Raw genomic sequence first — 11,599 nt, 5'->3', positions numbered from 1 at the left:
TCTGAATTTAGTAAAAACAATTGGTGATGTTCACAACAAAAGGTGATGTGAGGTGAAATGTGGTTTAACGTAGAGTTCAAGATTTTTGCACATATGTGTGTGTGTGTGTTTGCTTGTATTAGTCTAGACTAAAGCTGGTTTCATAGCGCTAGTCCACTGAGGTACCATGCCACAGAATAACATGAATATCCCACTCAGACACAGTATACTGACTCCAAGCAGACAAGTCCTTGTTTTATCACCTTATTGACAAATGCCAGGCAAGTAACAACAAATCTCATCTTGTGACATCTTTCGGTATGACGCGGCTGGGATTGAAACACTGACCTTCCACTCTCCATGCAGACCCACTATCCATCAGTCCACAAAGGCGATCCCAATAAAAAAAGCACATCAACCATTTTATCATTTATTTCAGTAAATGGTTACATCTGATTATCTGTTGTCTCTTTTGTCTTTCTCTAGACTTAATCATTATTGCAGTATTTCATGCCTATTATCACAGCCATGTTAATACAATGACAAGCTTAGTTTGTTTGTTTGTTGTCCAACACCGCACTCAGCAATATTTCAGCTTTATGAAGGCAGTCTGTAAATAATCCAGTCTGGACCACACAATCTAGTGATTGACATCATGAGCATCAATCCTCACAATTTGGACCCAATGACATGCATCAACCAAGTCAGCGAGCCTGACCAACCGATCTCGTTAGTCGCCTCTTATGACAAACATAATCGTCTTTTACAGCAAGCATCTTACAATGATGTAAATATATTTATTTCTTACTGCTGAAAACATATACAAGCATAAAAGCATATAAAACTCATACATGCATCCATAGAACGCAACATGGCCGAACTAGTATGTCTCGGTCCCTGAACCATATTATTTTCCTGTCAGTAAAGCCATTAGTCGTTTTATAGTATGGTCTTACATGAAGCAAGTCTATATTTTCCACTGAATCTCCAATCTCACCGGGGCTCCTTATCAATTGAAATTTTTTCTATCAATTTCACATTTTCAGAGACTAAGCATTAGACTACCAATCAAGGGCTGTGTGAGATTAAACTCAAAGTGCAATCTAGCCATGAAAAAAATATTCTTTCATTGATTGCCAGACGACATTGAATTTGTATGTTTTACGAAGATGCCAAATGCACTTTCACTCCTGGGCCCCGTCCCACAAAACGATCGTAAAACTAAGATGATCGTAACTCCCATACTTTAACATAGAGCTGTGATCAGTTTGGGGGACAGAGACCATGCAAGCAAAATTCATGTAAAAAAACAAAACAAAAAACATTGCAGGACTCCTGAAACTAAAATGTCCAGTTCATCATCTATGTATACCTATTTTCACACTTGGATACTGGATAATATAGAGCAGAAACTACTTTCTACTATAGAAGTACGAAAAGTGCTGGACAACGCTTGAACGCCACTTAGAGTATCTGTAGAGTGATTGAATTTCAAGAAAAAATCAGATCCAGATATATACTGGGTAAATTATATGAATAACTTGTGAAGATTGTCAGAGTTGATCAGTATTCCAGTAAGACCACAGATGGTCGAGGAAAGCCCTGCATGACTCCAAGAAAATTTAAAGATCTCTGAAAAGCGCTTGAATTTTGACCCCTGATATCTACCTAAATCATCATGAAGTGTATATAATCGTCAGTGACTGACACTAAAAGCTGATGTCACAAAGAAGTAATCCTAGTTGAGTGAGTGAGTTGATCAGTATTCCAGTTACCGTATTCGACATAATAAGCGCCTAGGGCGCTCTCAAAATTAGAAATAGAGGGCTCTTATTGGAATATTATTTTGGTGAAAAACAACAGAGTTGAAAGATCGTAAATTTTGTGGTTTATGCTGACAGCCTGAAATGTTTTAAAATACATGACAGATATATATTTCCAGAATTTAATTTCCCATAATTAAGGATGCATATACACGAATAAATAAGTCTTGTGTACATTGATCAATCGGAAGGGCTGCTCATTGTGATTGTTCACTAGCCAATATATTAGCAAATGTCGCCGTAGGCACTTATTAGAGCAGGACGCTTATTACATCAAATACGGTTATCACAGGTGGTCGAGGAAAGCCCTGCCTGACTCAGGGACTCAGATCAATTTTGGGTGAAATCCATCAAAGCGGGATGGTGTTGACACCAAGGATCATTGTGTGTCATTTTAGATCACAATCAGCATATCCTGGCACTGTTAAGTGACACGGGGTCTGGATTAACAGTTTCACTGTTCCCTTTTCCTGTCGTATATGTGTATCATAAACTCGACTTGAAGGTCCTGACGACGCCCTCTTGGGCTACGGACATAGCTAGCGTGCCGTCCCTCTTCCACAGTCGACCCTGGGTCATTGCCCGCCCATCTCCTGGGAAAAGTATAGTGTCAGAAGCTTATTTAAATACTGAGTGAGAGAGTGAATATTATTCCATGCTACAGTCACTTATATTTCAGCCATACCAAATTAATACAAGAAGCGGACACGGTGCAATAACCACTGACTAAAAATATTGCAATGATCAATGCCATGATGTTACATAAATATTGACTGAGTGATTGAATGAATGTTGATTAATGCCACAGTCATCCACATTTCAGCGACCAGCAGTAACTAAAGTGATGAGCAATGATCAACACCATTGGGGTACAATGACACATAATCAACAACACTACGTGATCTTTTCGTCCAAAGTCAGAATTCCTTCGTTACGATCTCCACGACCTCCCCCGCCACAGCTCCGCCTTGGACCAGGCTGAGGCTTGCGGCTGCAAACCCCGGCTTTTCAGACTTTTCAGATGACCTTGTATCACAAAGCTGCACCTAGTCACGTGACCACCTGATCTAATTAGTTCGCAACTCATGACAATCCATAGAGAAATGAGAACCTATTTTTAATAAATCATAAATACGTCTAAAATGTATCGAAATAAAAAAAGAACCTTCAAACTGTCTTGCATCCTTTGTTATCCAGTGTATTACATCTCCATTCTGTTATCATAAATACCCGGGATCGTTCACCACCAAGAGCCGTCACTCCATCCTTTGCTCCAACGTTTAACTTAACACTGAACTGCTCAAAAGAGTAACTTGTTTGGATAACTAACTATGTATAACAATGTGCCATTTAAATAAAGCTCAATAGAAGATATGGTAACTATTTGATACAGAGTACATAACAGTGGAATGGAGACCCGTGAAGATCCAGGGTAGAATATAGATCTTCAACAACCTATGCTTGCCATAAAAGGTGACTATGCTTGTCGTAAGAGGCAGCTAACAGGAACGGATGGTCGGGCTCGCTGACTTGGTCAATGCTTGTCATCGTATCCCAATTGTAAGGATCAATGCTCATGATGTCAATCACCGGATTGTCTGGTCCAGACTTGATTATTTACAAACTGCTGCCATATCACTGGAATATTGCTGAGTGTGGTGTTAAACAACAAACAAACAAAACAAGAGTTTGCCACTAACATGGCTATATCTCCCGCCCCTGTTGCAGAATTTATGACATAATTAAATCTTAACAAACCCTAACCTTTATTAACCGAGGTGGAGCTTGTCATGGAAATTGTAAAAAAAAGAAGAGTTTGGAACCTAAGTCCATCTTGCTGCCATGGAAACGTAAAAAATTTAAAAAATTCTAAAGAGCAAAAGGCACCAGTTCAGCATGTACCTTACAGACCTGCAAAGTTTGATGAAAAAATATTGAACGGTTTATGAGTTATGCTCCGGAAACGAACCCTACCCTCACAGAACCTAAGTCCATCTTGTTGCCATGGAAACGTAAACAATAAAAATTTCTAAAATTTCTAAATAGCAAAAGGCACTAGTTCAGCATGTACCTGACAGACCTGCAAAGTTTGATGAAAAAATATTGAACGGTGTATGAGTTATGCTCCGGAAACAAAACGTGACAGCCGGACGGACGGACGGAGCCCGTTTCTATATCCCCCGCCAACTTTGTTGGGTGGCGGATAAAAAACAAAAGGTATAATACTCTGGACACTCTTGGATGACTGGCCTGGTTAATACCACTGTTACTTGATCGTGTGAATGTCAGGACCATATAAATATCTCATGATGCTGGACTTACCACAATGTGGACTCTCCTTCTCATAAAGCATCCACTCATCGATACGGAAGGGATTGTGAAACCACACAGAGTGATCCAGGGACGTCATGAACATTATCTGGCTACTGTTCTTTCCATAGACCCCAGCAGGGAGGAGAGAGACGTCCAGGATAGAGTCCGACAGATAAACAGCTACACACTCGTGCATCTTTGAGTCATCACCTGGTGACAAGACAGATACACACTCATAACACACAGCTACACACTCAAAACAGACAGCTACACACTGGTGCATCTTCGAGTCATCACCTGGTGACAAGACGGATACACAGCTATGAATGACACACAGCTACACACTCATGACACACAGCTACACACTCATGACTGACATCTACACACTCATGACAGACAGCAACACACTCATGACACACAGCTACACACTCATGACACACAGATACACACTCATGACACACAGATACACACTCATGACAGAAAGCTTCACACTCATGACACACAGCTACACACTCATGACAGACACCTAGACACTCATGACACAGCTACACACTCATGACACACAGTTACACACTCATGACACACAGCTACACACTCATGACACACAGCTACACACTCATGACAGACATCTACACACTCATGACAGACACCTACACACTCATGACAGACACCTAGACACTCATGACAGATAGCTACACACTCATGACACACAGCTACACACTCATGACAGACATCTACACACTCATGACAGGCATCTACACACTCATGACACATAGCTACACACTCATGACACACAGCTAAACACACTCTGCACAGAAGGAAGTACAGGTGAGGTGTTCTCAATCAGTACCTATATGTCCAAGAGCTCTGACCCAGTTGTAGGAGACAGCTTCCAGCGGTTCCTCTCTGTAAGAATACTGCTCATTCACGGGGCGGTTTTCGTATGTCACACTTTCTGTCAGTTTCTTCTTTATGTATCGTTTCCTTCCGGCTGACACACTGTCGGTCCTGTAAACAATGTCCATTCACTGTAAACAGACCTCTATCCCTGCAGAGAAGTATACATGTAGTCTGTCTACCAGATAACTGCAGTATCAGGAAAAGAAGAGAGTCTCTGAGCTCCTTTTTATTATATTTTTATTACAGTAATTTAACAACTGTTTTTTCTTTAAGATACGTTCATTTCAGAGACTAGATGTGAGTCTAATAAACATGGTACAGGGATGGGTACGGCAGATTCCCTGACAACATACAAGTTTATCATTATCCATTGACGCTACATGTAGCTGTGTATCTGAAAACCTTAAAGAGTGCCATCAGGAAAGAAGTAACCCTTTCGGTGTCACTTTTCAAACTATTTTCATGTAAAAATTTGCTTATTTCAGATTGACAGTACCTCAACATGTCACCTTAAGAGAGACCTCAAACATTATTTCATTTTAATATCTTCCACTGACGAAACAGCTTTTGAAAATTAATCCATATACAAGTAATGTAAATAAATAAATAAATAAATAAATAAATAAATAAATAAATAAATAAATAAATAAATAAATAAATAAAAAAAAGAGGTTTAACTGACTTCAACTGCCTCTCCATGATCTCAACACTAGACAGCAGTCCCTCTGGCCCAGGCACCTTTGGCATAGAGTACTGGTGGGTATACGGGTCAGTCTCCACTCTCTTGAAGGACGCCTGCATGGTGAAGATTGGTGCTCCATCTTGTATGGCCTTGACATTGCGGTTGCAGTATGTCCGCCCCTCACGGGTGTGGTCCACATGGTACAGGATGGGCGTGTCTGCACTTCCTAATATAGATGAACAAGCATTAAATACTCATATCCCTCGCCAAGGCTAAAACAAGAATAGTCTTGGTTCTCCGGCACTGCCCGCATCATCATAAAGTCTGCCGCACGTTTTGTTTTTATTTCCATTTTCAAAAAAGAATTCAAATACTACCGGGTAATACTTTAAAAAATGTGATCCAATATAGCACACAGTTACTTCCCTTTACATGCACACTGCTTAACTGTGCATCTCTGTGCATGGTCATGGCGGCAATAGGAGTTTGTATGCTTGATTATGTAGGGAGGCCCTTTTTCAGGTTGATGGTAAACAACTGTTTATTTGGTCACACACTGGTTTAAACAAGCAAAAAAAGACCCCAAAAAATACCGCCCGCCCACACTATATTTTCAAAAGTCATTGCCTGAGAACCAATTCTTTAAGTTTCTTAAGCCCAATATAATATGTCCAGGTGTGTGCAAGGTAAGAAATATTGTACGGTTTTCAAGATCTGCAAAATCCCAAACTATCAAAAGGCACCCGTTTACCACTAGACCTATCTATGTGCCAAGTTTGGTGAAGAATATTGTACAGTTTTCAAAAACTGCTCAGGAAACGAACACTACAGCTCGTTGAAAAATAATTTTTCAAAAATCCCAAACTATCAAACGGCATCAGTTTACCACTAGATTTATCTATGTGCCAAGTACGGCCAAGACATCTCTCATGATCTTTTAGTTCTGCTCTGGAAACAAGACATGAGACGGATGGACAGATGGACAGACGGACAGTATCCATTCCTATAATAAACCACTACAGACCATTTATTAACCAATCTCATTAAAATCAGACCTTAGTCCTCGCTATTGCTAAACAAAGATCTGAGGACATCCCATTCGGGGTCACGTCAGAACGACCTTTCATCCGACCAATCAGAGCGTCTCTTACCAGATCATGAAAGTGACAGTCAGAATGTGAATTCTAATCATACAACCTCGAAAAACTTTAACACGGGGTATTTCGAACGATAGTTACGGGTTTAACGACTGAATGCATACAATCAAGACCATCTATTAGCCATTCCAGAATGTTCTTTTGTTTAGGTTTCAAATTTGTAATCGAGAATTTGTCAAGATATAATTCGAAGTGTAGTCGCCAATTTGAAATTAGTGCCGTAAAGCACGAGAAAGGTGCCTTCCGATTGGTCATTCCATTGGTCGGTCAAAGTTCTCGCAACGTCAGTCTGACGTGACCCGTAATGGGATGTCCTCAGATCTTTGTTTAGCGGTAGCGAGAACTAAAATCTGATTTTAATGAGATTGTTGATTAACTCAAGTCTACTTCACTTTATTCCCATTGATTAAGAAATCTTTCTCACGGCATGATAAGTGTTGATGTTTCATGTGTCAATTCTTCATGTGTAGTATTGTGGCCTTACCATACACTTTTTATTTGTATTGTATCCCAACAAAGTGCATAACTAAAGTCTCAGTAGAAATTAATGGAAATTTGCAAGTTTTCCTACATATCAACATCCATGCAGGCTTTATATCAGGACTCGCAACAATGCTTGTCGTAAAAGGCGGCTAACGGGATTGGGTGGTCAGGCTCGCTGACTTGCTTGATGCATGTCATCGATCCCAGTTGCGTGGATCGATGCTAATGATATTAATCACTGGATTGTCTGGTCCAGACTCGATTATGTAAGGACCGACGTCATATAGCTGGAATCTTGATGAGTGCAGCGTTAAACAACCAACCAATCATAAGGACTCATGAATACTATGAGTTTCGACTCTCGGTTATTGTGCGTTGTGACCCACTTACCTCCCTTCAGGAAGTAGCAGTGTACACTATGTGCATGGTGCTGGACTGGTACAGTTGTGTATGCTGCTCGCAGGGCATGAGCTACGACTTGACCTCCATACACTGACCTTGACCCAATGGGATGGAACAAATTTGCACCCCTAGAACACAAGGATATATACTTGTAAAAGATCAGGATAAGCCTAAATACTAAATTATGAAAGTGGTTCCTTAATAATCACCGTAAAGTCAAGTGACTTAAAATGAGTCTATTCCATGTTTCTAAATGTTTCTATTTCAAACCATTTCTGATCCATGATCAATGGTTATTAATATAGACAATTTGCTTGAATGACAAGAAAAAGAACATATCTGTTTTGACAGGGTGTATTTACTCTCACAAAGGCCCCTCCAAACTTTTCAACCCTGACAAAAGTAACAGTGATTGAGTATGGTTTTACACTGCTGTTAGCAATATTCCAGCAATATCACACCGGGGGACATCAGAAATTCTCACATTCTCACCCGGACATTAGTCATGACGAGCTAACGCATTAATCAAGTAACAATGAAAATATACCAACACGGTCAAAGTTCACCCTAGTCCTAGAACTTGAATTTTACCAACAAAACAGTTCCTATGTTCAACCATTAAAAATTCCTACAGGCAGCAAACCTTTCAAAACATAATCAATTACAAACAAAAGAATGTCACTGCATTTGTATAATGTGCCATTCACAGAACTCAGAGACCACATACTGCTGTGCTTCCAGTATTCAAATGCCAGGGCGGAGACTGGTCATTTTATGTCCGCTTCATATACTACGTTCTTAGCGAAAATGTTCAATCTACAGGAGGGATGTTGGTCATTCGTTAGATTCAAAACACTTAGACGGGTCATCTTCATTACTGGAACTACCTGTATAGATTCACGTCTATTTCTTCCAAATGGAGGAAAGATTCTGTTAAAATATTTTCATTACTACTCGCTTCCGAATCGGAGTCGGCCATCTTTAGACGATCCAAGAAAAGATAACTCTAAACTACGCACCTTGGTAAAGATGACACGTTTGTGCAACAACATGAAACGTAAGTGTTCGAAACCGCTGAACAAATTATTATTTTTCTTTAAGGAAACAAAAGTATCAAAAAGTTCTGATTGACTAGATACTATGTGACATGGCGTGATGTTGGAGACACTGATTCAGACCAAAAATTATTATATAATGGCTTTACCACTTCGGTGAAACCTACGAGCAAGGGTATGGTGCTGACAAACCTAGAAACAATCGGGGCGAACCGGGATTCGAACCCACAGTCATAGGTTTCTGTCGTGCCCAAGGGACGCAACTCTGCACAGCGAATCGCGGCGCCTTAGACGACTGGGCCACCCATGCCCCCCGTCCAGCAGCGAAGGCAGAACCCAGCTAACAATTTCACGTTGTGACAACCTCGTGACAACGTGGTGATGACGTTGTATTTTACGTTGTGACAACGTCGTGACAACGTTGTGTTTACGTTGTGGCAACGTTGCAGATATTACGTCCATATAACGTTATTCTGTGGACTCCCATTTATGTTGTCACAACGTCATGGCCTAACGTTGTGTTACGTCATATTCACGTCGTCACAACGTTGTGATGACGTTGTATTTGACGTTGTGTGAATGTTGTATTTTTACGTTGAGGGAACGTTGTATTTGACGTTGTGGTTATGTTGTATTTTACGTTGTGGCAATGTTATAATAATGCGTCCCTACAACGTTATTCTGTGTACTACCATGGACGTTGTCACAACGAAGTGAAATAACTTTGTGTTACAAGGATGAAATACGGTTGTGACCATTCCACACTAAAATGTTGTAAAAACAACCCCAAAACTTGTTCCGGAAATGTTTTAGAATATGCTTTAGTCACGTGAATGTGTATGATTCGAGATACTTTTTACCAATATTTTAAAACCAGGGCGTCGAATAGCCCGGTTAACAGTGAGTTAGATCGTGTTTTGCTAACAATGTTCAAAATGTAAAAACACCACTGAGCTGTTAACTAGATACATGATTTGACTATAACAAAGTCAGACACCATTACCCTTTAGGCTTGTACTGAAAGAAACAAAAAAAAGAATGGCAGACATTGTAAGGGGTTGACCATGTGATATTTTCTGGGGAGGGTCGGGTCCTGGAATATTATCGAAAAAATATATTGTCACCGAAAATTCTTGACAAAAATAATTACGGTTCAGACATAGATCTAGATGCAAGGTGCTTATCTTCAGGCTCATAGAGTTAAAGAAAATCATATATCTGCTTTTGTAGCTGTGACCGAAAACATGTAATCTCCATAGAAAAGTTCCAGGTCCCCACCTCCTTGAATATTAAGTGGTCGGTCTCTAATCAAGTCCATATAGTATACTTCAACTTTCAGTCATGCGAAGTCACCATTCAACAAAGAACTCCAAGACACATTTGCGTTGACATTTTATTATTTTTAGATTATAGAAAATGTATACACTTTTCGAAATTATTGAATGCCAGAATCTTCTTTCTTTGGTGTTCACTTCCACTTCCCTGAAATACAAACAGCTTAATAAATCTCGAGCAGGTATATGAAAGATTTCATATGACGAGAAACATTCATTTGGAGATAAGGTTTTATCAATATTCAAACTATAATGTATAATTCAAGTGACTGATGGAAACAAATTTTAACATTCATTCAGAGACATCAAGAATCAGGTTGAATACAAAACGTGGTACGAGCATAGATTTATATAAATAGATCTACATTAAAAAAAAACAACCACCAATTAACATGGATATAGTAAATGGAATGTAACCGTAAACAATTGTACTTACGTTAACATAATTCACAGCCCAGGGTGTATTTGGTGTGTTCCTCAATGATTCAACATTCTTGATTTTATCTCCTGGAATGGTCGTGTAACATTTTCCCCCTTGCTGCAACGAAACCATATTAAAAAAGTCAAAACTAAAACTATATTCAATAAGCATACATTTAGATCTGTAGTCTAAACAAAAAGATAACATACATTGTATAATTGCCTAAAATTTAGGAAAACCGTAAATCTAAAGTCTTCATGTATAAGGTCCGATCGGAAATAAACTCAGGCTACATATATAAGTAACAAAATTATGAGTACCATCATAAAAAAAAACACTTAATGTAATTTGGTTTTACATATACACCGGTCTGACAAACCAGTGATTGTTATAGTGAGCCACGTCTCACAACCTCTGTCAGAGTACAATGACACACAATCATGTCAGTACAAACATGGTTTGTTGGGGACCTTTTCTAAACCGGAATCCAAACGGGAACAGATATATTTGACAGGCATTGTAGCTAATTACGACTCACATCTTCATCGCAGCGCTGTTTATATAGATCTAGCTACAGTACGATTTCGTAGCTAGCACTGGAATTTACTCGTTCAATTTTCGATCACAATTTTAACGTTGTGTTACGTCATATTCACGTCGTCACAACGTTGTGATGACGTTGTATTTTACGTTGTGGGAACGTTGTGATAACGTCGTGTTTACGTTGTGGTAACGTTGCGGATGTTACGTCCATATAACGTTATTCTGTGGACTCCCATTTATGTTGTCACAACGTCATGGCCTAACGTTGTGTTACGTCATATTCACGTCGTCACAACGTTGTGGGAACGTTGTGATAACGTCGTGTTTACGTTGTGGTAACGTTGCGGATGTTACGTCCATATAACGTTATTCTGTGGACTCCCATTTATGTTGTCACAACGTCATGGCCTAACGTTGTGTTACGTCATATTCACGTCGTCACAACGTTGTGATGACGTTGTATTTGACGTTGTGTGAATGTTGTATTTTTACGTTGAGGGAACGTTG

General features: G+C 39.6%; 1 protein-coding gene across 1 annotated transcript; it reads right to left on the bottom strand.

The window, feature by feature from the left end:
• Nucleotides 1–406: 406 nt before the first annotated feature.
• On the bottom strand, nt 407–8,721 carry LOC139450917 (acyl-coenzyme A thioesterase 8-like). Its single transcript, XM_071232745.1, has 6 exons — nt 8,627–8,721; nt 7,728–7,867; nt 5,698–5,923; nt 4,966–5,123; nt 4,125–4,325; nt 407–2,395 (listed from the first exon to the last, which is right to left on the bottom strand). The coding sequence occupies exons 1-6, from the start codon at nt 8,716–8,718 to the stop codon at nt 2,289–2,291; spliced, it is 924 nt and encodes a 307-aa protein (XP_071088846.1). The 5' UTR covers nt 8,719–8,721; the 3' UTR covers nt 407–2,288.
• Between the last annotated feature and the right edge of the window lie 2,878 nt (nt 8,722–11,599).

Source organism: Haliotis cracherodii, unplaced genomic scaffold (assembly GCF_022045235.1).
Source record: "Haliotis cracherodii isolate W230 unplaced genomic scaffold, xgHalCrac1.p SCAF_10, whole genome shotgun sequence".
Lineage (NCBI taxonomy): Eukaryota > Metazoa > Mollusca > Gastropoda > Lepetellida > Haliotidae > Haliotis > Haliotis cracherodii.
This window is presented reverse-complemented; position numbering and strand designations above follow the sequence as displayed.